Source organism: Monopterus albus, unplaced genomic scaffold, assembly GCF_001952655.1.
Source record: "Monopterus albus unplaced genomic scaffold, M_albus_1.0 scaffold142.1, whole genome shotgun sequence".
Taxonomy (NCBI): domain Eukaryota; kingdom Metazoa; phylum Chordata; class Actinopteri; order Synbranchiformes; family Synbranchidae; genus Monopterus; species Monopterus albus.
Window position 1 is genome coordinate 380,017 of NW_018128022.1, and position 27,151 is coordinate 407,167.

At 42.2% G+C, this 27,151-nt stretch overlaps 2 protein-coding genes across 2 annotated transcripts in view; one reads left to right on the plus strand and one right to left on the minus strand.

The window, feature by feature from the left end:
• The window catches only part of LOC109968073 (probable ribonuclease ZC3H12D), a 16,808-nt gene extending 12,229 nt beyond the window's left edge, over window positions 1-4,579 (plus strand). The window contains exon 6 of the mRNA XM_020614080.1: window positions 2,941-4,579. Coding sequence (XP_020469736.1) covers window positions 2,941-3,839 — 899 coding nt within the window. The 3' untranslated portion in view covers window positions 3,840-4,579. The remainder of the gene's footprint in view (window positions 1-2,940) is intronic.
• Window positions 4,580-7,048: 2,469 nt separating this feature from the next.
• LOC109968091 (TGF-beta activated kinase 1 (MAP3K7) binding protein 2) lies at window positions 7,049-26,424 on the minus strand. Its single transcript, XM_020614111.1, is given in 7 exon segments — window positions 7,049-10,091; window positions 12,634-12,729; window positions 17,019-17,112; window positions 18,697-18,857; window positions 22,721-24,232; window positions 24,235-24,397; window positions 26,232-26,424. Coding segments are annotated over 7 exon segments (2,262 nt in total). The 5' UTR covers window positions 26,334-26,424; the 3' UTR covers window positions 7,049-9,957.
• Between the last annotated feature and the right edge of the window lie 727 nt (window positions 26,425-27,151).

The window sequence follows — 27,151 nt, forward strand, 5'->3', positions numbered from 1 at the left end:
AAAGCCGGCCCCGGGGGTCCTGCCTGGTATGGTAGACCCCAGCCTCTATTGAGCTTGTACTTAGAGCCTGTTCCTGTGCTGCCAGGATTAGAGTCTCTGTGCTGTCTTTCAGTCCAGGTTTGTCCAGCCACTGGTAGGATTTTTCGATATCAGCCACTCCTTCTATTTGACGGTGGTATATACCGTGCAGAGGTTTGTTCTTCCATGAGGGTTCCTGCTCTTCTTTCCCTTGTTCCTCGGTTTCTGTTGCCTGAGGTATTCACTAAGTACGTCATCACTTGGGGCCATCTTCCTGATGGATCTTTGTTGTTTCATAGTGGCTCTGACTCTCACTAATTCTTGGCCTCCTTCCTTCTGCTTAGTGTACAGTCTCAGGATGCTGGACTTGGGGTGAAACCCGCTGTGCATTGTAAGGAGCTTCCTTGTCTTGATGTCAGTGGCCTCTATCTCCTCCTTTAGCCAGCTTATTATGCCAGCGGGGTACCTGATGACCAGCAGGGCGTAGGTAATAATTGCCTGGACTTTGTTCTTTCCTTTCAGCTGACTTCTCAGGATTTACCTTACTCTCTGCAGGTACTTGGTAGTTGCTGCTTTCCTTGTGGCTTCTTCATGGTTGCCTGCAGGATCCCAAGGTACTTGTAGCTGCCCTGAACATCTGCTATGTTGCCTTCTGGTAGTACAATCCCCTCAGTTCTGACTACCTTCCCTCTCCTTGTTACCATTCGACCACACTTATCAAGTCCGAATGATATTCTGATGTCCTGGCTGTAGATCCTAGTGGTGTGGATCAGTGAGTTGATGTCTCGTTCACTCCTGACATACAGCTTGATGCCATCCATGTAGAGGAGGTGGCTGATGGTTGTTCCATTCCGTAGTCAGTATCCATAACCGCTCTCAGTGATGATCTGGCTGAGGGGGTTCAGCCCTATGCAGAACAGCAGCGGGGACAGAGCATCTCCTTGGTAGATACCGCACTTTATGTTTACTTGTGCAATTGGCTTGAAGTTGGCCTCTAGGGTTGTTTTCCACATTCCGATTGAGGTGATGGAGGCTCTTAGAGTTCTGTCGATGTTGTACAGTTCCAAGCATTCCAGGATCCATGTGTGAGGCATTGAGTCATAGGCTTTCTTGTAGTCAATCCAGGCAGTGCACAGGTTCGTGTGTCTAGTCTTGCAGTCTCAAGTGACTACTTTATCAACCAGTAGCTGGTGCTTTGCTCCTCTGGTGTTACTACCAATTCCTTTACATATACACACACGCACATTGTTGGGATAGTGTATAGTGGCTGATTTAAATCAGGACAAAATCAAAAAAGTACAAATGTTACAAATGTTAAAGAACATGTGATAGATGTCAAAAGGTGCATTGTTACAAGAAAACAGTAAATGATTCTAGGCTGAATAAACCACAGCTGTACATATCTCCTGCAGGTTGCACCAGTGTGGTGGAAACTGCAGCAGCTATTACTTTGACTGACTGACTAAACTGCTACTGCTACTTTACCACTGTGTGTGGATACTGAGAAGCATCAAAACTATATTATCCTATTCTTTATTATTGTGCAGATGCTGAGCATCCACACTATTGTTATCCTGTTCTTTATTTATTATTCTGGGATCTTCCATCTGTTTTTTGATACTTTATAACTCTAGCATACTTTCTGCTATAAAAGCCAGGTATCAAAATGTTCAGCTGTTCAAGGATGTTCCTGCTTGTATTTTTCTTTTTTGTAACATTTATACTTTTTAAAATATTTAGCTTATTTTTTGCAAATTTTGCCCCATTCAAATGAATGGGAAAAATTTTCACACCTTAATAAGTTCAGCATACTTTCAGCTAAAAACACAATTTCATCTGTTAACTATTCAGCAGCTCTTCAGCTATTCATACTGTAAACAGCTTTTTAATATCATTTAAGTTTTTTTTGCAAATTGATGTTTACATTTTATGTTTCGTTTCAATAGCCATACTAGTAGTCCTCGGGGTGTAGGACTACTAGTATGGCTCTCTCTCTCTCTCTCTCTCTCTCTCTCTCACACACACACACACACACACACACACACACACACACACACACACACACACACACACAGTTGTGTTTGTTTTCCTTACATTGTGAGACCTGCTGACACACAACTTCAGCTTTTGATTTCATCTTACATACAGTAATTATTGAACTTTTTCTTTTCATTTTTCATAATCATTAAACATTATTTCAACTTCCACAATTGTTCAGCATTGCATCTCATCCTTTACCTTTTTCAGCAAAGAACTTCAGCCATTCCTTCTCATCCTTCAGCTGTTTCAGCAATTGATTTCAGGCATTTTCAGGGTGATCCTTCAGCATATCAGCATCCACATGCATTTTCGACAGGAAATGCATTGCTCTAGTTATACCTGAAGTTTGTGCAGTCTGACAGGTGTAGAAGTGGTCACAGTGATCATACATCATTATTTTGTGGGCAGACATTTCATAAGATTAAAATGTTTGCTCAACTCACAGAGGAAGTAAAGTCCTGAAACATCACCCAGACTGGAGTTTCCAGATTTTCAAAAGACAAGTGCTCCAAACCATGAGCAAACCTCTGTTCTTGCTAAATATAATTTCAACAGGATATAATACTTACACTGGAAAATGTAACATTTTTTATGAGGTAACTCAAGGTAGCTTCATCAAACCTCAGGAAGGAATGGAGCCAGTACTGACTGGCAATTGGAGCATATGAAACCCCCCCCGTCAGGCAGCGGCTGGGCCTGTGAGACACACAGCCTGACACTGTTTGTAACTGGGGCCAAACAGCAAACCAGGGGAGCAGGATCTGTACATGGAAAAAGACCGATGAGAGTTTTCTCATGTACCTGAGGCACAGAAAAGCTAGAGGTCACATCTAATGCGTTTGTGACTGACTAAATAAATAACCTTTTATTTCTTTCCTTCAGGAAAGAAGTGTACTTATGGAGTGAAGTGCAAATACTATCACCCAGAGTGGGCCAACCAGTCCCAGCTCTCTGTGGCTGATGAACTGAGGGCGCTGAGTGACAGAACCAAGAACCTCTCACCCAAACCGAACCTGCAGGACACATGCTTCTGCCCTGCTGTGTACCAGATGGAGCGCAGCTACTACTCATCCACCCCTCCACCCCTGAGCATAGAAGACCAGGCACACAGGGCTTCACCCAGTGAGCAGTTCATCCATCACAGAGATTCCAGCAGCCCAAGAAGCCAATCCAGCTCAAGCCTCCACTACTGCCCGAGCCCAGAGGAGTCCTTCAGCTCCATGGACAGCTCCATGTCCCGGCTCTGTATCCAGGACATGTCCTACAGCATGAAGAGCTCTTGCTACACCTTCAGCAATGGTGTGGCCAACCACAGCCTGAGCGATGACGGCTACTCCACCTCTGGCTCGTACACAGGGAACACCTCGAGGTGCTGTGCAGTCCCTGGAGTGGGTGGCCATTGCAGCTGCGGTCACCAGCAGACCAGGATGTCCCCCTGTGATCACCGCGAACTATACAGTTCCTTCCCAACTCTGCCTCCACAAAACAGAGAGTATGCTGGTCATTTGTCGGACGAGTGGTACTTCAGGAAACCCCCCACCAAACAAAACCTCAGACTGCCCAAGCACCCGTGGGAGCCACACAGCCTCCCTGAAGACAGGCTGAGTGGCTGGCCTAAGAGGCCATCCAGTGAGCAGAGGAACAGCCTGAGGAGGCAGCTGAGCGCCAGCTTCCCCCAGGCTCTGGTGGAACAAGTCATGAATGCTTACCCACACATCTCAGACATGTCAGAACTGGCTGCTCTTATCCAACGCTACAGACCCAGCCATATGGCCTTCTAGATTAGAAAGACAGGTTTTTTTTCCGAAGTAAAACTGAGCCCATGGTGGAATTCTCATTCCAGAAGCAAAGTGAACAATGAAGAAAATGTCTGCTCTTCTTAAAGTGACTGTGAATTTATATTTGTGAATTATACTTTCTTGGACACATTCTAACGTACCTTAAATTCTAAGCATTAAAAAGTGACTCAATCTGATGAAGTCTTGAAAATGTAGCCCAAGTGTAAAAGTGCAATGCACTATGCTCCATATAAGCTACTTATTGTAGCAGTTTTTCTCATGTTGCCTCAAAGTGAGGAACACTGTATTCTGTACTTTTGTAAAGAATATACCAGTTTTAGATGTGAATTCTAAAGGCTTGTGTTTTTACTGTGCCTACAAAGTAAAAGCACTCAGATCATTCTGGATATTTGTATGTGACAAAGTATGAACGAGACTTTATGGATCGAAAGAATTTGTCAAATGGATGAAAAAGATGTACGATGTGACCAAAGGTCAGAACAAAGTATGTGGACATCACATCATCTTGGGTTGTTTTTTATGGCCTGGGCCCCTAGTTCCAAATATAAATATTTCAGACAACAATGTGCTTCCAACGTGGTAACAGCTTCTACAATTTAAAATGTAAATTGAGTGTTATCATGTTATAAGTACTTGTAATTTCAAAGGTAAATGTATTCATTATGCAAAATGGTCCTTTGCAAATGTTTATATTATATTATTGTTGATGCATTAACCATTAAAGTGGCATTAAAATGTTGCATCTGGTTGAACTGTATCTAGCTGTATCTATTTACACAGCGCTGGGAAGTTGGCTATAAAAATACATTACATTTTTTATACAACAGACAGACTGGATATAAAAAACAGACAATACCTCCATGATGTCACCTATGGGTTTTCTGAAGAGCGGCCTTATTTTGTTGAGAAACAATCTACCTGACCTTCAAAGACCTCATTTCCATCCAGCATCTTTGGGATGAACTGGACCTGTGAGCCAGACCACAATGAAAAAAGAGACATGAACAGATAAACACGGTTGTGCTCACTGGAGACTACTGGACTTCTCTCAGTAATCAGTTACCTCTGGGTCCCTTTAAGGTGCATTTAGGACCAGTGGTGGAAGAAGTACTCAGATCCTTTACTTAAGTAAGAGTAGCAGTACAACAGTGTAAAAAATACTCGTTAAAAGTCCTGCAATCAGAATGCTACTTAAATAAAAGTACAAAAGAATTAGTACCAAAACATAAAGTACTAAAAATAACGGTACTCATTATCCAGAAAGGCAGAAAGGCTTTAGCTCAGGAGGTAGAGCGGGTCGTCTCCTAACAGGAAGATTAGGAGCTCGATTCCCAGCTTGTCCAGTCCACATGTTGAAGTGTCTGAGGAAAACACTGAACCCCCAGTTGCTACTGGTGTGTGAGCACTTTGAATTTGTTGCAATGCATAGAAAAAAGCTGTACAAGTGTAAGACCATTTACATTCCTGTACATCATATTATTGTGTTACAATTAGTGATGCATTGTTGTGTTCATCACATTTAATGTTGCAGCTGGTAAAGGAGAGATTTAACTGGCTTATATACTTTGAATTACTGCTGGGTAGGTTGTGAATTTTCCACCACAGATCAATGAAGTCTTATAATTATTTAATACAAGTATTTTTTGTATTAATCTGTTTCTAAAGTTATAAAATAAATGTAGTGGAATAAAAAGGTCAATAATTGCCTCTAAAATGTGGTGAAGTCAAAGTATGAAGTAACAGAAAATGAAAATACAATGAAAAGTACAGATACCTCAGAATTGTACCTCAGTACAGTACTTGAGTAAATGAAATTAGCTACTTTCCACCACTGGTTAGAGATTACAAAGACTGAGAACTGACCTTTGCCTTTAAAATTCAGTCTGACAGAGCATAACCAAATGCCAGTCACAGTGGTACCACATAGTATCTCTAACATGAGTTCCAATAAACCTGGGAGGGAACCTACAGATTTTTTTCTAAAGGCTGACTTTGGTGGTTTGATTGGTTTAATAAAGTATTATAGTCTAATCTTCATGCAAGACATCTTAGACACTAATGGTCAGTTTCTATCCCATGTAAACTTCAGTCTTAAATTCAGTGTTATTTGTTCTAGGTTATACTGTACCATTCAATAGGCCTAACTGATGCTCTTCTGACTGCATTTGTCCAGTTAATTAAGACTAGTATGCTCTTTTCTGGTAGCCTCACTTTATTAGCTTACCATCTAAATAACAAGCTCTTATGTCAGGAAGCTGTACAAGTGTATTGGTGCCCCTAGTTTTAAGGCTGGCCCTTGGTATAGTTTCCATAGATCAGATAAAACTATGCTCAGCAAAGCCTTTACTTTCTATATAAAGTGTCCAGTTCTTCCCAAAGTGTCACATATAGCTGATTTCCTAAGCAAAAAGTTTCATTTTGATCCTGAAATGTGTTTATTCTGTCATGAATCTGATGAAACTGTTGAACCTTTCTCTTATTTTTGCCCTTGTAGCAGTTTAGTCAGCTCTGGGTTGATGCACATGGTTGGCAGTCTTAAAGTCACAGACATTAACCTGAGGCTTGACAAAGTTCCTCCAGAGTCACAGCAGACATCATACAACATCGTCATAAGTTCAGAATCATTACTATCTGAATGTTTTAAGCACTTTCAGCCAGTGTAAAGGATTTGGAAACATGCAGCTGGTGGCTGGTTCAACTGAAATTTGCCATCTACTGCCATCTAGTGGAAAAAGGTGCAGCATCACAAGGACGCACCAAAAACATTCAGAATAGATTTCTTTTTTTATTATTTTTTACAAATAACTTATCTGTTACAAAGACAGTTTCTCAGCTAAAATCAAAAACACTTTAGATATCCAAATTTTTTCCATTTAACAAAACATGAATTAAAAACTGCCTCTTCACACCAAGGTGCAGATATAGCTGAAAACTGGTTTCTTTGAGTTGGGGAAAAGTATGGTATTAGTGCTTCAGAGACAACAACTCTTCTTTAAATGGGTTTAAACAATACTAAGATTTTGGTTTTAGAAATTGCACTTGGGTGTGATGGTACAGTCAGTACAGAAAGTATTCAGACCCACATTTTGTTATGTTTCGACTCATCTTAAAATGGATTCAGTTTAATTTTTCCTTATCAATCTACACACAGTACTCCACAATGATGAAGTGAAACAGGTTTTTGGAGTGCTTTGTAAATTTATTAAAAAGAAAAGACTGAAATATCGCATTTGCATAAGTATTCAGACCCTTTGTTTTGACACTTGCAGCTGAGCTCTGGTGCATCCTGCTCCTATCAGTGGTCCATGAGATGCTTCTACAGGTTGATCAGAGTCCACCTGGGCCTAATTTAATACATTGCATAGAACTAGGAAAGGCACACACCTGTCTATATGAGGTCTCATAGTTAATGATGTACAGTATGTCAGAGTGAAAACAAAGCCATGATGTGGGGAGAACTGTGCTAAGGGGAAGGATACAAGAAAACGTCTGCAGCGCTGAAAGAGCCCAAGAGCATGGCAGCCTCCATCATTCTCAAATGGAAGAGATCTGGAATGACCAGCAGTCTTCATAGATCTGGCCACCCAGCCAAACGCAGTAATCGGGGATGAAGGGCTTTGGTCAGACTGGTAACCAAGAACCCAAGGGTCACTATGAATGAGACTCAGAGTTCCAGTGAAGCCTCCATGGTCGAGCAGCCAGACAGAAGCCATTCCTCACTAAAAGGCACACAACAGCCTGCTGGGAGTTTGCCAGAGGCACCTGAATGACTCTCAGACCATGAGGAGCAAAATCCTCTGGTCTGATGAAACAAAGACTGAAAGACTTGGCCACAGTTCCAATGGTGTGTGTGGAGATAACCAGACACTGAGCATCACCACACTAATACCATCCCTCCAGTCAAACATAGTGGTGGCAGCATCAGGCTGTAGGGATGTTTTTCTGTGACTGGAACTAAGACTAGACAGAGGGAAGGATGGATGCAGAAAAATACACAGCAATCCTGAATGAAAACCTCCAGAGTGCTCTCCTTATATAAGGTTTACATTTCAGCAAGACAACGACCTGAAGCATACAGCCAAGAAAACACAGAGTGGCTTCAGGAAAGCCACTCTCTCTGTAAAGTCCTGGACCAGCTCAGCCAGTCTGGACCTGAACCCAAGCAAGCACCTCTGGAGAGACCTGAAAATGCCTGTGCACAAACACCCCCCTATTTGTTTACATAAACAGGATGTTTCAGTCTTTTATTTTTAATACATTTTCAAAACACTCAAAAAAACAGTTTTCAATTTATCATTGTGGTGTACTGTGTATAAATTAATCAGAAAAAATTAATTGAATCAATTTTAAGATGAGTCGTAACAAAATGTGGAAAGCTTGAAAGGGTCTGAAAACTTTCTATACTCACTGCAGATGATCGATACAAATTCTAAAGGCACTAACGTAAGGCAGCATTTCACAAACATGGAAAAAACTATGCCACAGTTCCAAGGCAAGTTAAGCACAATAAGTAAACTTTCGAAACACCCTCATCTATAAAAGTTTAGAAGGGTGAATTGAGCCAAATAAAACTAAAGTATACAAAGTGGGCAGCCATGTTGTGCTTAGTTTAGAAACATTTGTTTGTGCCTTATCTGCTTACAAGAAGTTAAAACAGATCTACTGTATACAAGGCATGGGACCCATATGATTATTTTGACATTATAGCAACAGTTTAAAGAGAAATATTCATTTTGATCCATGATACATGACAGAAATCCAATTCAGATGAACATAACATGGTAACATTTACCCAATCAGCTGTTCCAGGAGCACTTTGATATCAATCTGCAGTAACATCGTGATTGTACTGGAAAATTAGTGTCTCTTTGCACTGAGGTGTATTTGTCCCCAAACATTAAACCTACATTCCAGTTGTCAGATAATATGACAGTCTGTAATTTTGCTTTTTGACCCCTTCCCTCCCCCGACAGACCCACAAATATTTGGTGTCCTGGAAAAAAAGAACTCCATTGCCTTCCTCTATGCTGCATCTGCAGATCGTACACAGGAAACTCAGCAATTACACAAGCGATGAACAGACCTGACAGACGTAGCTTCATGATGACTGCAAGGGTTTTTACTACTCTGCTCCTCTCCTTCTGCAAGGCTTCAACTCTCACAGGTATCAAGTAAAAAGCTTAAAAAGGGAGCATCGTGCTTATTTGGTGGAAAGAGGGAAACAAAACAAAACAAAAAAAGTTGAAGTCTATAAAGCTATACTGACAGGAAATACAAGTGATTCATAGTGTGAGGAAGAAGGCTTGTAAGGCACATTCTAAAATTATGTACAGTAAAAAGCTCAAGGGCATTTTCTGCCTCCATGTACTGTACACAAAGCATGCAACGTAGTTTCTTTTTTTCATTAACTCATGATTGAAGAGCCAGAAAAAGGACTGAAGGAGGAGGACAAGAGGCACACTTGAGTGGCAGCAACACTGCCAGTTTCCCTTTTGACATCCTCTAGAAACAGCAAACAAACTTTAAAGTCCACAAGTAGTCTGTTAGTTTTCCCTTCAGATGGAGAGCAGTGGCTGAACACAGATCCCAATCCCTGGTCATGCCACCACAGAGGAAGAAAAACAAAAATATTAATTCAGCAAAGGCACACTGGCACCTGTATTGTGTGTATGTGTGTGTATGTGCACCGTCACACTGCAGGGCCACACTCGTAATACTGTAAGTGGGAGCAGCGAGGTATCCCCAGGGGTAAAGTGTCACCCGTCAAGCAGAAAGGAGGGGAGCTGACCCCAGACAATCAGCGTCTCTAAGGTGAGGTATCATCCAACTCTGCTGGCCTTTAGGAAGAAACACGAGTTGTAAACACTATCCAGTCAAGCCTTCAGTGGACAGCATTCTACAAACCTTAGAGACGAGAAACGACAAAACCCAAACAGGAAAAAAAAAAAGAAGGAACATGCCAGACGACGCACAGTGACTATACCCCATCCCAATTCTCATAAATGTTGGGGGAAAAAAAACAGTTATGGCCCTTTTCTATTCTAGTCTGGTAGAAGACTGGTGGGCAGATGAGTGGGCGGCATGTCGCAGCCTAGTTGGCTCAGAAGTGCCGTGGGAACTCGCACTGTTCACAGCGGTGGAGGGCAGGATGGTTGAGGAAGGTGCAGGCTGTGCAGCTCCACTGCGTCCCCTCATCCTCCTCCTGGTCTGCAATGGGCTTCACCATCTTACTGTCTGCAACATAGAGGAGGAGGAGAAGAAGAATACCAAACGGGTCAGTACAGGATACAATACCAGAGGAGAAGTGCAAGTTAATCCATGAGGTGATGAAAACATAGAAATCAAAACTGTTTACATACGTTGATATACAGAGGTGAACGCTGTGCTCACTCAGCATGTTTGCATGCACTGCAGTAATTGGATTACTGCCCACTTGGCAGTGATCTAATGTAAACATTTTCAGGTTAAAGTTTACGCAGCACCTGGATGACAGCTGCATGTCTACAAAAAACATGTTTCTAAAACCTATTTGTGCCACTGCATGAACAGTCCAGGAATGAAAAATGTCATCAGACAGAAAAGCACTGTTGTTGACAGCAGCACAGTTTATCCTAACATTGACTGCAAAATCAGTGCTACTAGGTCAGCGTTTCTCAACCTGCAAGTCACAAGATAAAGGAGGAAACAGGAAATTAGAAACATTAAAGCTTTTTTTTTTTTCCTGGAAGAAGGCTTGGGAGACCAGAGCTGGTCTTTTACTCTTTTCCCCACACACAACAGCACCAACAGCACCCTGAACACTAATACACTAAAACAATCCCACCAACCCAGAACTATATACTTGCTGTGCTCAGCGGGCATTATGGGCGATTCTGTCTTGAGCATGCTGGGGGATGCTGCTAAGTGTCTCTCTGCCTACCAACGCTAAAATAATTAAATAGATAAATAACTATATATATATATATTTGTATGTACTGTTTTCTGGCATTTCTCTAAATCTTGCTCTTCTATTGCAAAAAAACAAACAAACTGGCCTCTTCATTCCTCGTAAGAACGGACTTGCTCCTCCCGCCTCCAAGACACACTGTCTGCAGTGTAATGTCTCTACTGTGGACAACGTTTGGTTTAAATGGTCACAAGCCAAAAACCACTATGCTGGACGCTTCTGGATGGCACCTTCTTTATTCTTATCCTTTAAATGTTGAATAAATCTAAAAATGCTATTATGCTTTTTAGTCTATAGGAGGCGATTGTGGTTCAGTGGGGGATAGAGCAGTTGCCTCCCAACCGTAGGGTCGGAGCTTCGCATCTCGGTGCCTGCAGTCCACATGTCAAAGTGTCCTTGGGCAACACACTGAACCCCCAAGTTGCCCTCTGATGGTTAGAGCCATCGGTTGAGTTGGTGGCGCAAATGGCTGCCTCGGTTCTGTACCGGAAACAAATTCCTTGTGTGTAACATACTTGGCCAAATAAAAATGATTATTATCCTTATCCTATAAAACACTGGATGGCAGTAGGTTTGCTTAGATTTGGTAAACTGTGATTCAATCAAATATATTAATGAATAAGCCTGAATACCGCTGATGACTATGAAGGGGGGGGGGAGGGGAAAGACCAGAGGAGGTCTCCACCATGTGTTCAGAGGTCACATTATATCTACATCGTCTCTTGTCTAGCCCTGAATATGACAGAGATGGATGGCCAAAGATTACAGTAGGGGAAAAAGAAGACAAGTAAAGACATCGGCTGAGGAGGCAGAGGAGGTTTGGCCTGTCGCCTAAGATCCTCAGCAACTTCTACAGCTGCATCATTGAGAGCATCTTGACCAGCTGCATCACTGTCTGGTATGGCAGCACTACTGCTAAGGACCGCAAGCGCCTGCAGAGAGTGGTAAAGACTGCGGAGAAGATCATCAGGACTCCACTGCCCTCTCTGCAGAGCATTTACCACCGCAGGGTGCATAGGAAGCCTTCCTCCAACCTTAAAAATCCAACCCACCCCCAGCATGGACTGTTCACTTCTCTACCCTCTGGCCGGAGGTTCAGAACTGTGAAATGTAGGACCACTAGACTGAAAAACTCAAAGATGTTCTTTTGCACAGAGTACATGAGATGTTCAGGTTTTGTTGCTCGGTGGAAGCATTAGGGGGTCTACAGGGCTCGCAAAATTTAAAAATCCCTGGTAGCCCTTCGGGCAGGTACTCTTTGGTTTTTAGTAGCCCGAAATGAATTCAAGTAACCTGAATAAAATAAGAAAAATATTTTTAATGTAGAATATTAATAACAGGAGACAAATGCAAATAACAATAAAGTAATCAAATTGCAATCATCAACTGAAATTTCTGTGAAATTGAAGGAACAAAATATACAGTGAGGAACAGAAGTATTTGAACACCCTGCGATTTTGCAAGTTCTCCCACTTAGAAATCATGGAGGGGTCTGAAATTCACATTGTAGGTGCATTCCCACTCTAAGAGACAGAATTAAAAAAAATTTCAGGAAATCACATTGTATGATTTTTAAAGAATTTATTTGTCTTGCACTGCTTGCACCCAGAAGAGGGCCAAGTGAGACCCCTCCCTCCTCAGGAGGCTGGGCTTGCAAACAAGGCATTCATAACAAGGCAAGATAAAGTTCTGACAGTTATTACATTATATCCCATAAGCAGGAATATAACAGGGGCCAATACAGAAGTAGCAAATAAAATAAATGACAGGAATGTTTACAGAAAAATAAGGAGTGTCAAATAACAACCATGAACGCTTTTCTAAACTTACCAATAGATGAAGTACCTTTGGGTTTGGGCGGGACAGGACCAAGGAATCCAATGTTGTCATAAAAATTATGGATTGCACTGGGATTAAAGTGTGGTCCTGTAAACAGAAGGAAAACCACAGGTTTACTTTACATGTAACACAGATTTATGCTGCTCACAGTGCTATGAAGTCAACAGTTGGCATAAACTCAGGCTCTACACAAAACCATCAACAGATAACACAATACAGAATACATGCACTTCCAAATACAGCAGGAAGCTAAAACCTTTATGTTCCTGAACAGCTATAACCTCAAACATCGCACAGTTTCAAATAGGGTGGTCTGATTTATCCACAACAAAAAACTCAGGTTGGAAACCAAGCATGACTATGTATAATGTGATAATATTAAAGGATGACAAAGAAAGTCTTTTTTTTAACAGTAAATATAACGCTGTGGGCTCCTGTTATAAATATGACTTGGTGTGGCTCCCCTGCCTTTGGCCTATCATGGTCAAAAGTGTTTATTTGTCATATGCGCAGTTATGAAACATGTTTCCCTGTACAATGAAATTCTTACTTTGCCGTCCACATGAATGCCACACAATACAAGTGAAATATAAATACTAAGTATCAATAATAAATAGAAAATCAATAAGAAACAAATCTAAATTATACATCAACAAAGTGACTGAATTGGCATCATAACTGAGTCACAGGTCCTGGCATTTGTCTACACGCAACTATCACCAGGTCTATCATGTTCAGTTGTGTCGGTCACCTCTGTGCTTCACCAATGTAAACGTGTTGGCCAACAACTTGATCTCTGTCAGCAGTAAAACGCTGCCAAGGGGCCAATAAAACCCTTATTACCAACCAGGAACAGGATGCAATTCAGGAAGAACTGGCAGTTAATAGTACAAAGGCAGCACCATGATTGTGTGTACCGAGAGGATGTGAGCAGGCCTGACCCATGCTCTGGCCCTGGATCAGAGTTCACCCCCCATACTAAATGACTTATTGTTAACTTTATTATCAGTGCTGGGGAAGATACTCTGAAAGCAGAGCTTTTCAAGCTACCGATTACTTCACACTGGAAGAAGCTAAACTACAGGAAAGCTCCTCCAGGGAGAAGTCTAGCTTAGTTAAAACGGGGGGGGTAGAGATAGAGAGATTTTATTGATCCCAAGGGAAATGTAGGTATCCAGTAGCAACGGCAATGGTTACCAAAATCACAGCACCTAAAGTAATGTATAAAAGTGTCAGACTAAAATATAAGGGGGAAAAAAATTTAAATATGTGAAATAAGTATATAAATTATATATATGTATATACATTCATAGGTCCCACATCCTCCATATGTAACCCCTCTCACATACGGAGGATGTGGGACCTATGGATATAGTCGGCTGAATGAAAAGAACAAAGTCCTGGTGACACCTACGCTCTGCTGGTCATCAGGTACCCCGCTGGCATAATAAGCTGGCTGAAGGAGGAGACAGAGGCCACGGACATCAAGACAAGGAAGCTCCTTACAATGCACGGCGGGTTTCACCCCAAATCCAGCATCCTAAGACTGTACACTAAGCGGAAGGAAGGAGGCTAAGGATTAGTGAGTGTCAGAGCCACTATCCAGGATGAAATGACAAAGATCCATGAATACATCAGGAAGATGGCCCCGAGTGATGGCGTGCTTAGTGAATACCTCACGCAGCAGAAACCAGAGGAACAAGGGAAGGAAGAGCAGGATCCCTCATGGAAGGACAAACCTCTGCACAGCATGTACCACTGTCAAATATTAGAAGTGGCTGATATCGAAAAATCCTACCAGTGGCTGGATAAAGCTGGACTGAAAGACAGCATAGAGGCACTAATCCTGGCAGCACAAGAACAAGCTCTACTGTAAGTACAAGATCAATAGAGGTCGGGGTCTACCATACCAGACAGGACCCCAGGTGCAGGCTGTGCAAAGATGCCCCTCAGACAATCCAGCACATAACAGCGGGGTGCAAGATGCTAGCAGGCAGGGCATACATGGAACAAGATCCATGTTTTGATTTTAAGGCATTGATAGTTTTGTGTAATCAGGGTGTAATTCTGATTGTTTACCTGAAAGCAATAATGGGATTCTTTGTATTTTAATCAGATGTGTTTTCTGTGTTTTTATTGGGTTAGGATGATTTAGTTTTCTAAGAGAAGAGAAGTTAAACTGCTAAAATACTGTGAATGGGGAAGTTGGTTACAACCGGTCAAAAGCAGTCATGAGCTGTTACAAGGAATACTGAACACTGACAAGTACGCAATATGCAAATGAGTTCTGAAGAATGTAAGATTTGATTCTTATAGACTCTAGTTACTTTGTAAGCTTTAGTTCCTTCTCATACCTTTAGTTACTTTTCATAACTTTATTTTCCTTGTTTATACATATTACAGCTGTATTGATGATTGTCCAGAACTATTGAGTTATTTTTAATACATTTCTTTCCCTTGCTTATATATCTTACAACAATAGTGATAACTGTAGGGTCTAGACCTTACTTTGTAAAGTGTCCTGAGATGACATTTATTGTGATTTGACGCTATACAAATAAAAATTTTATTGAATTAACAAAGTCTCTATATATACATATTGAGTAATGTGTGCCAGGTATACATAAGTAAATGTGCATGGGGTACCCATATGCAACGCCAACATGTGCAAGAGTGAGCATTATGTTCAAAGGTAAAACCAAAGGTAAACTATGCAGTAGTATAGTGTTATAGTGAAGTGGGGTCATAATTTTATTGAGTTGAGTAGTGACGTCACATGTCCATGTGCCAGTCAGATCAGACGTCCTCACTGGGAGGAGCTGAAGAGTTGTATGGCCCGAAGGACAAAAAGACTTCTTCAGTCTGTCCATGGAGCAGGAGAGAGACAGCAGCCTGCTGCTGAATGAACTCCTCTGCCTGCTGATGGTGCTGTGCAGAGGGTAATGAACAGTGTCCGGGATGAACAACAGCTTACTGAGGATCCTCTTCTCCGCTAAGGGAGTCCAGCTCTGTACCCACTACAGAGCCAGCTTTCCTCACAAGTTTGTCCAGCCGTGAGGCATCTCTCTTCTTAATGCTGCCTCCCCAGCACACTACAGCATAGAAAAGGACACGGGCGATGATAGACTGGTAGAACATCTGCAGCAGCTTCTTGCAGATGTTGAAGGACCCCAGTCTCCTCAGAATGTACTGCCGTCTCTGTCAGTGCATCTGTGTTTGTGGACCGGTCCAGTTTGTTGTCCAGTTGCAGACCCAGGTATCTGTAGGTCTGGAGACCTCCACACAGATCCCCTCAATGGACACTGGCTTCAGGTGGGGTTTGGGCCTCTGGAAGTCTACCACCTTCTCTTTGGTTAACATTAACCATAATCACCTACAGAACTGAGGGTTTGTACCTCCACTGCTTTGCCAAATGCCTAGCCTTTAGCTTAGCGCCAGCGCTGCAGCCTTGTTATGGCTGGGGGTATGTGGGGAACCTCATACAAATAACAAAGCAAAGACCAGCAAAATATGCCACTCAATTGAACTAAATGCAAAACATGCCTACCTGTTCTCAGGTCATACATAAACCACAGATTATGAAACCCCACTATGCATGTGCAAGTGCAAAGGAGGTCATCTTTGGCTTTGAATACATGTCTCTCATAAGATCGTCCTCGAGAAAGGAGGACGTTCTGAGGACCAAGGACAGTGCTGGAGGAGAAGTGAGCGCGGATACCTGAGACCCTCCTTTGCTGAAGTTTTTTGTGAACTGACACACCCCTTTATCAAAAATCAGTTGGTGATTGGATGACTGGACACTTCAGATGAAGGATGTCTCATGTCATTAATAACAAGTTTCCTCAAGTTCTTTCTTCTCACAGGCTTTCCCCAAATCTTACATGGGTGGGACTAAGACAAGGCAAAGATGCAAATGAGGGAATCAATGGTGCTTATAAGATACTTGGGATTTTCCAATTGTCTATCAGACCCCTGCCTTCCAGAAACTAAAGTCCAGGTGGGGCTATCCAAATATTTTTCTCAGGTAAGATGATAATCCAGCTTCCTGGAGTACCCATGGGACCCAAACTAAACAGTCCTAAATGTTATATTTTTGTGATAGACAAATTTAAAAAGATCATGCCTTTCCTTTTATGGCCCAAAACAGTTTGTAGTTTCTGTAGTTAACTACACAAAAAAGAGAAAAAAGTAATTTAACTACTTGAATCACAGCATAAATATAAATGTAGTTTACTACCAGCAAGCTACTGCAAAAAGTAATTCAACACTCATTATTTTATAAGACAGACATGTACATAAGGTGAACACCAGGTTAAGATCCCCAAATAGTTGAGACTTAAATACTGTATATCAAAGAGTGGGAGACAGACTCCTACCTCTTGTTTGAAGGAGATCAATTTCTTTGGTGAGGCAGTCAATGTCGATCTGCAGTACCCTGTTTTTGCATCGCAACTGCTTCATTTCCTCAATCTGACAAATAAGGAAAGAGAATAGCAGAAAATCAAAGTTAGACCTCAGACACACAGAGCCACAACACATAAAGACCAGGGATGGGCATTTCAAGCTAAAATACTATTCGATATTCACTTATTCACAGGGAACTATTCGAAGACCTTTGCTATCATCTTTGTGATGAGGGCCGTTTGCTCTGCACGTCAATCATCAAACTCCCTTCTTCAGGTGACAAAGCTACTGACTGTTGTGTGGACGGCACCCCACTTTCTGCTGGATCCCTCGCCCTCAAATGGCTGTGCATAGTTGTTGTTGATTTATGATATGCTAACTTAACTTGGCAGAGTTTGAATTGCAACTGAATTTTGTTTATTTTCTTGAAGAAGTTCCACATAGAACATTTTGATAGTTTATGTGTTTCTGCTGTTTGTATTTGGTGGTGTAGTTAAATGATATACTGACTTTGTTATGTTATTTCCAGGCCCCAGTAAAACCAAGGAAAAACAGTGCCTCTTTGTTTTTAAAGACAAAACCACTCGCATGAAATCTTTGATTTTTTTTTTTAATGTATTGACTATTTGAATATTCGAAAATCATTGCCCATCCCTAAAGAAGACATTGTGCTTGTACTGTAAAGTCAGCAGAGCAGATCTGTAAGCGTGACAGGATGCCAGCTCTCCACTCTGCAGACCTGGCTAACCTCAGTAAACAACACTGAAGCAAGGAGCTACTAAGTTCACCAACAATGGCCAGTTAAACCTTACACAGGCCCTTTCCCCCTCTGACTCAAACTGTAAATACTGTAGCTGATAAAACAGCTGACTCAACACAGAGTGGCACTTCTTCTGACCCCAAGGGGTTTCAACAAACGGACAGCTGCAAATCTATGAACTGGTGAACTGAGAAAACCTGTTCACTTTAAGTTTCTTTAATGTCTCAGTATCACTTGTAAACGTTATCTCTGAATAAGCTGCTGCAGTATGAACTGTAAAGTGGATCTGAGGGTGTGCTCTGTTGGTCTGAAAATACTGAGCAATAAGAGCAAATCATAAACAAACCCTGTAATCAACATAGTTTCAGGGTGTCAGAGCACTGAAGCACAGTGAGCAGAAACCAAGAATGACAATGTCACCCAGATTGCCTTTAGCTCTCAGTCATAACTAGTAAAACATTAGTTTGAAGTTATGAAGAACATGACGACTCCTAATTACAGACGTTACTGCTAAAAACACATTTAACTTAATGCACATTGATCTGCAAATCAGCGTTCTTCTACACTGACTGGTGTCAGGTACAGTATGTGGTTGAGGTATGCGACAACCATCTTCGTTGTATCATGCTAAAGCTGATAATTACAGTTCAGAATAATAAATGCCATAAGATTTGAAGTAGGGAGCAGGGACATCAATAAAACAGGAATATCCCTGCTTTGGTTTAGTTTATGGAACTTTGCAGCTTTACACACTCACCTCTCTCTCTCCACAACTCCTGTCTGTATTTTAACCTTCACCATCAAGTCAAGACAAATATCACACACAAAAATCTAAAGAGAATTCGCTATGGACACATTTCTATCTTTAAAAATCAGAGAATGCAGCTCACAGAAGGAATTTGAGAGGCTGAGTTGGATCTCTCCAGCCGTCTCCTGGTGAGGTCATTCTCCATCTCATTGACTTCCTCTTTTAACTTCTCCAGCTTCTTCTTCTTCAGCTCCAGCTCGTGCCACAGTCTTTCCATGCGGGCCTTCTGATGGACCAACAACGCTGGAAGCAAAGAAGAAAATGCACACAGAGACAGTAGTCAGCAACTATTCCTTCTATGATATATTCAATGATATGGTCAATTTTACTGAAAAATCTAAAGAGTTTAGCACAACAGAAAATGAAGCAAAAGAAATTTGTTGAAATAAATAACGAGCTTATAAAACATAATAAACAAATATAACTTAACAAAAATTCCTTATAATTATCATTTATTATTATTATATTGAAAGAACCAAAATGCAGATTAAACCAGGGAACATGACAAACCCTTCAAGGAACATTCCTGTAGATATACTGATGACTAATTTTCACATAAACCGTACACTGATCTCTGCATACCCCAGTCAAACCAGTTTGGCGCGTAATTCCCTGTACTTAAAAACAGCTTTGTGTATGGAAAGACAGTGGAACAGGCTTATACAGATCTACCAGCCTGTTTCATGACCTATTGTGGTAATGGGAAGAGAGCAGCAGTCTTATCCCAGTTAGCAGCCTGCTACAGGCAAATTCTATACACGGTTTGGTTGCAGGTCTTCCATTCAGCCCTTCAGGCTGTGGCAGTCCTGGTGATCAAGGGGTAAAGCAGCGGCTCATTTGGTTCATGTTATCCCCGCCGGTATATTCTTCTCTTCTTTCCCCCCTTTGAGCAGTGGTCAACCAGCTGTCACCATGTCAGCAACTACACATGACCTCTTGACAGGGTCCGAGGGACAGCCACACCATGGCACTCGATAGGCATGGTAAATCACAACAGGCACACAGGTCTGCCACATGCTGACAACTGGATCAATCCGAAAATTTATTGCGACCATACCTTATCACTGCAGAATAAATCACCGATGAAACAGCCAAATCAGCCATAAGCATGCAACACAGCCTAATAAAATCAATTAAAAGTTAACTTCCTCCAGTGCCCCCTTGAAAGGAAAACCCCATAAAACATATCACTGTTTACCAAAAATAAATGTTTGCATATTAACTACACATAACTGTCAATAAAAGTCATCGTCATCTTTTTTTTTTTTTTTTTTTTTACAATGGGGATAATAATATAGAATCAGGGCCTGTAATTACCAAGCATCTCAGGATCCCTCCTAGGAATTGTGCTGAAAGCTACCTTAGGACTAAAACCCCCTAGCTCAGAGTAGGACCTCAAAGATACTTATGAAGAAAGGAAAAATCCCACTCCTAAGAACGAGTGCAACGTCACAGTTGTCACACATGACAGTCTACTTGGACAGTTCACAGATGCTTCCCATCCAGCTTGACAGGTTGAAAGGATGTGCCAGGAAGACTGAGATAAACAGCACAAATGCAGATATGCAAAGACTGTTGAGACCTAGAAGACTGGAAACTGTAATTGGGGCTTACACAAAGTACTGAATTGAAGGTCAGAGTGCTTAAGTCTTTTTTAAAGAGTTTCTCATTGTTGATTTTTAATAAATATGCAAAATATTCTAAAAATGTTTTCACTTTGTCACTGTGTACCATTGAGTGTAGACTGAGGGGCAAAAATGTCAATTTTATCCATTTAAAATGAAATCAAACATAGTAAACTGTGCAAAATATGAAGGGGTCTGAATACTTTATGAAGCCACTATAGGTCATGCAGTTACACAATAACATTTCATTTTGTTTCTCCATCAGCTAGTTTGAAAAGTTGTGTTGTGATGCAGGAGTCTGAGTCAGTCACATTACTATTCAAGAGTCTGTTTAACTCATATGGTTAAATGGATTCTGTTTCACAAACTTGCATTTCATAATTTTGCAAGCCTAGCTCACAAGATACTGTTAGCTCAGGTTAAGTTTCTAACCCTCTAAATCCACAATAACAGAAAAACAGATGTTTGCAGAATCAAAGCGTCTCTTGGCACCAGGTGTAAGGTGCCATTTCATTCATCCTAGTGTGATTCAGGCCTTCACTTAATCAGAACTGCATCTTCAACAAGGTTATTTCATTAAAGTCTTGCAGTCCTAAAGCTAAAGAAAAAAGGCTGACCGATAATGGTTAAAACAAAGTTTAATTAAGAAATATGATGTGTTATTTAAGTATAGCTCTGAATGTGACTCAGCCAAGCACAACCATGTGGTTGCATTACAGTTTTCCAAGCTAAACCAGATAAATGAAGGGGAATTTGGACTCATGAGGGTCAGCAGCATGCCCAATGTGATACCCCTCTTGGTAGTAGTCACCACACTGCAGGAGCCACAGCTGGTGACTCACACAGGATACAGTCAAAAGCCCAAAAAAGGAAACAGCAAAGTGCCCTGACATGTTTGACTCACACTACAGAATCTACCATTCTCAGGAGCTAATAGAGCAAACACAGCATTTAGTGAAGACAACTCACACTACCGTCATCACAGATAACAGAGGTGGACATGCAAAGCCATGTCAAAACACTGCAAGAACATTAGTGACAGCAAGTATACACAGTCTGGCAGAAGAAATACATTACAGCTAGTGTTATGGAAAGAAACCTTTAAAATCATGCAGTATACTTCAGAGTAAAATCACTTTCTTGGCAGAATGTAGTGGAAAAAGATTATTTAGGGTGACAGCTGGTAGCAAAAAACTGTATCCTACTATTCACTACTAAATCTGTCCTTTCTGGCTAATCACTGTGCACAAGATGGCTTCTGGAAAAGTGCACTCTTTAGCCACTTGACATTTGCTAAACAACCAATTAACAGTGAAGCAAACAGTTCTGACCCAACATCAGAGAACTGCTTGATGGTAGAGTCAAAGACCCTGTTTAGACTTAATTTTAAAATGTGTCCTCGGCGATCAGATCACAAGTGGACAGTGCAAAATACAAGTGTAAACGACCACCAAGACAGATTGAGATCCATTTACTGAAACCACTTGCCGAGGTGGTCTGGGGCACATTTGACCATATATCTTCTGTAATGTAAACAGTAATGTGTCATGATGCATCCCCAACAAGGTCATTTGAGGAAAATACATCACTGATGCAGGATGTGGTGGTTTGTTTGGTGAGAGTACACCAATGCTCAAAAAAGCAAAGATGCAGAGAAATGTCCTAAATAAATCAATGTATTATGACAGCTTTCCTAACACATCCATATTGTGGTTATGGAGACTACTGGTGCTAATCTGGCAACAAACTGAAGTAATAATTGTACCTATGGCCATTCGATATTTAAGTGTTGCAGTAGAAGCAAAATCTGAACATTAAGCGGTCAGCTGGGCATCTTGGAGACGTACGTATATTGACAGTTGTAACGCTGATGTGTCTCGGCTGTCCACTTGTGCTCAGATCACTGAAGACACATTTTAATACCTAGTCTAAACAGGGTCAAAGCAAAGACAAATTCTGGGGACCGTTGTCTGTTTGGACAGAGCTGTGGCCGTTTGTCATTTTCCTGTAAAAGCAGCTTCAGATGTTGGCCGCCACCACCACTTTGAAATGTCAAACTGTGGAAACCTAATTAAAGAAGATAGGAACGTTGTATTGACAGTGGTGCGGTGGGTAGGGCAGTCATCTCCCAACCGGAGAGTTGAAGGTTCAAATCTCGCTGCCTGCAGTCCACATGTCAAAGTGTCCTTGGGCAAGACACTGAACCCCCCCAGTTGCCCGTGATGGCGGTGCATATGCACGCAGTGGCCCAGGGCCCTTGGCTCCAAACAAAATTTCATTGTACGTGTCACAATGACAAGAAAATAAAGCTTCTTATTTGATTTATAAAAATCTATAAAATATTAATCTAAATGCTTAATACTAATCTTTCTGGGGAATTTATTTATTAATGTTTAGTCTTCCATCAAAGTACTTGTTTTTACTGAGGAATAAATATTGAATTGCTATCATCACTACTATCAGCATCTGCTACTACTGTACCTTGTGTGTACGCGGCGTCATCAGAGCCCATGCTGAATCTGCGAGGCTCACTCGCCCTCTCCCTGTGTGGCGACAGCGGGTCTGAGAGATGAAGGGGGTCTGGCTCCACAAAGTGGTGGTCTGATGGTAGGGTGAGGAGGTTGTTGGGCTCAAAGGTAGGAGACACAACTCCAGGGGACACGGCTGGGGGCTTATTGGGGGACACTGTGATTTTAAAAGTGTATTTGGTGTTAGGCTGAGTAACCACCACTCGAGGAGAAGAAGCTGTGCCTCCCCCTCCTACAGATGCACGGGACTTAGGTGGATGGTGGTGGATATAGGCAGGGCCCATGCTCACTTGACCCCCCATGTTCCTGTTCCCCGAAGGCCCCTGCAAGGGAGGGTTGGCTGAGATATAGACTGTGGGAGGGTTCCTACCCCCACTGTCATCGCTGGAGGCATTGGCAGAAATGTAAAACTTGGGCTGGGAACGGGAGCTGGCTGGGGCCACGACAGCGTCCTCAGAGGGAGTGTTAGCAGCAGTAGGTGGGCTGGCAGAGATGTAAACAGTGGGCTGGCTGCGGCTCAGACCTGGGCCTCCGATTGACAGAGGGGTGGTGGGGACAGTAGCCACCCCGGCAGAAGAAGAGGAAGACGAAGGGCACGAGGAGGAAGTGGTGGAAGAACGTGGCCCACTACTTGTCCGCAGCACAGCTGTTGTGGTTGTGGAGTTGCTCCTCTGGGGAGATTCAAGTTTGATCTCTATCTGATTCTTCCGTGGGCCAGTCGAGATGTTCTGGATGTTGTATTGGCTGATGGCAGACAGGGAGGTGGGCATGACAGAAGAGGAGGAAGAAGAGGAAGAAGAGCATGAGGAGACACCAGAGGAAGAGGCCTGGCTTCCAGTGGGAAGAAAGGAGGGTGCCTGGGAATTTGTGGGGGAACTGATTGGCATGTAGACATGAGAGGTCTGGTGGCCCTGGGTCTGGTGCTGTGAGGTATGTGAGGAAGAGGCATGCTGAGAGCCAGACCAGGGGCTGGAGAGGGAAGAGGGATGTGAGATCTGGTAGATCTGCTGCTGGGGCTGGGAAGTAGGGCTGTACTGGGCCCTGCTTCCCTGCTGCTGGTTCTGCCGCGTTGTACCTGACTGGCTAACATAGGGCCTGATGTAGATGGAGTTACCTTGTGGACTGTTTAGGCCTGGCTGCGGCCCACCATGTATGTGCAAGGAAGTGGGAGTGTTGCGGCCTGTCTGGATATTGGGGGCTAGCGTCACGGTAATGGGGTTGAAGCGCGGCGTCTGCTGGGCACCCATATTCGTTCCTTTGATGCCCAGAGGGTAGAGTCCAAGGTGCTGGGGAGGCTGCGGCTTACGTGGGGGCTCCATCACACCAAATACACTGAGGCCGGAGGGCACCTGCACTGGGGCTGACTGGGGCTCCTGCTGGAAGAAGTCACTGTTTGGGGCCTGACGTGTCTGGAGGGGCCCGTCACTCAGGCTGTGGGCCAGAGTCCGGCTGCCACCGGGGCCACATGCACATTCTGAGATTGCAGGCCCAGATTCAGCTGGGTCATGTGATTATGAAGCCTGGTGAAGGTGGGGTCGTCAGGAAAGGTCAGGTTTCCTTCTTCACTGTACAGGTAGCCTGGACTGACCTGGGATAAGTATTCACAACAGGCGTCTAAATTGTTGTTGTTCTGAAGGAAAGAGAGATGGGAAATAAATGCATTATGCAATATTAATGCTTCAGACAAAAGAAAACAAAAGACAACAGTTCTAATAATCATATCTGTGTTTAAACATACCCTAGTATACAATACCTTCAAATCTATCATCATTCATAACTAGCTTGCAATAATACACACATGGGTTTGCTTAACTGATATACAACTGTTTAAACACAGAATAAACCAGCTATTTGTATGGCATTACCCTGGTTAATTTGTTGCAGCAGCCAGTAAGACTGTAAGACATGGAGGAAAGGATGGTAAAATAAAACAGGTTCACATGAAAGAAAACACTGCTTAATTACTGCTGGGTTACATTGAATTTATTGTTCCCCTCACATCTTTCTTATCACTTCTCTCTCATGACTGTGTATTTGTTGCAAGTCATCCAGCCTAATATTTTTGGACTCATTTACTGGCTATAATAATAATGCAGGCAATACTGAATTTTTGAGACTGATCATGTCCAGATTTAAGAATTTAAAAATCTAATAATACATTTGCTGATATTTTATTTTTCTAACACAAACATGTTGATAATGATTCCATAAATTTGGATATGCAAGCATTTTGACAAAGCTTATTTAGTGAGCAGGATATTTCACAGCTGAAAAATAACTTCATATTGTAACTAAATTATGTAAGAAAGACCTGTCTTTACATACTGTAAACATGTCTGACATTTCTGTACTGTACCTACTATGCAGACATCTGGGGCCATATTCACAAAACATCCTAATGCTGGCTGTGTTAGGAGAAAGGGTGTGTCAGTGTTAACTCTAAGCCTATTAAATTCTGGGTCTATGTGGAACTCACTAAGCAGTTTAGCATTAAAGTAGTTCTAAGAAGTTCAAGGTAGTACAGAGAACTCCCATCCTCTCCCTCTCCTAATAATAAAATGTAATAAATAATAATATTTTCACTTTCTCTAACACTGTACAGGCCACAGCAGGACTGAACCATAGTCTGGTCTGGACATAAAGATCTGCTCAGCTACAACAACACTGCAACACAAAGACATAGTGCTGAAGAGCTGTATACAGTTTGCCCCCATCAGTCACAAGTATACTGTATATCTGAGGAACAGTAATTTTTAATTTATTCCATGACCCAGAGAAAAGGTTTTCTTGAATGGCATAACTGTATAGTATCTGCACACACAGTGGAACTCAATCAATTTAGAGTTAAGGATTAGGTAAAAATAACTCCCTGTGTTTTAATGCAAGGGTTGTAGGCATGTACGTCAGTGGGATGAGTTCATGTGACTGGCTTCATTCATTTTTCCAGCCCCTGAGTTTCCATTGTGCTTTGGTTAGCCATTCTGCTAACAAAGCCTACTGTACCTTAGCACCAATTTCTACCACCAGTGCATCAGCACTAATAGATAAAAAACACTGTCACTGTCCAGTGTGACAAAAGTTGAACCGGGTCCAAATCTTTTTCCAAACGAGGTTGCATCATTTTGCCGCAGCCCCTTGTGGTGCAGGTGCCAGTTGTGGTGAATGCAATCCCCCATAGAGATGAATGGAGAGGGCTGTGTTTTTTCACACCTTTGAAACTTCACTCATGAAACATGAGGTCATCTATAGAGACGGGGTCAACCCTGCCCTTTCTCCTAGATTAGGAGCTCTCTCAGAACCTTAAAAAACTCTGCAGTTACCTTAGCAGTTTCGTGAACAGCTCTTAAAAGAAAACATAGTAAAGAAAACTTTGTTCCATTTAGGTGGACATCTCATGGTAAAATAAGAACATTTGAAAATACGACACCAGTTTTGCTGTGGTTGGAGGTTTTCAACCTGTTTACCTGCAGAATACACTGGGAGACAACGCCCTCTGGGACTTCTGGGAACTTCTGGCGCAGGTCATGCAAAACCTGAATGTCAATCTGGTGGCTTCCCTGGGCCATTCGTATGTTGCCAGGCCAGGACTGCTTGCTCTGTTCAGCACACTGGGGTGTCAGTCATGGTAGCCACTCATTTTCATCTTGAACATCTTCTAAAACTAAAAAAAGAAAAAAATGACAAAAAGGAACATTATGGTGAGAAAAAGTTCTCTGTGTGATTTGTGTAAAAACAAAAAAATCAGTCTTTTCCTGGTGCATACTCAGAAGAGTCAGCCAATAATACATAATTAAATGTGCCAAAGAATGGGGCAGCATTCATATGGAAGCTCAGTATACAATTTAAATGTTTACTCATTTTTTCGCCCCTTTTTCCAGACCTAACCTACACTTATAACACAAAACATCCCTGAGCCCTATCCTCACCCGAACAAAGAGCAGATATGTGACTTGACATTGTATTTGCTCAGGTTAAGCAGTGGCTGGTCCAGGTGGCTTGTAACAGCAGTCACCTCTGAGAGCCAGGTTCGCTCAGTTGTCCAACCACTGACACTGTTCTACCAAGACTGTCTAACAAAATAAGAATATTAACAATTCCAGGGAGTCTGTAACTATATTATCACCAACACCAATACAAGGTGTAGGACAGAAGGCAACTCTACAGGGTCATCAGGTGGGCACCATCTCACTAACTGGTGTTTCATTGAGTTCGGTCCACGACAACGATAAGGCGCAACAGTGTGTACCAGCATCCCAGAACCACCCCCTCTTTGCCTGTACCCACACACCCAACACAACCCTTCATCTACTCAGGCCAACTGATACCAAGCAATCACTAGCACTAGCAAACATTTCAACTGCTATTCTAGCCACCAAACATTTAA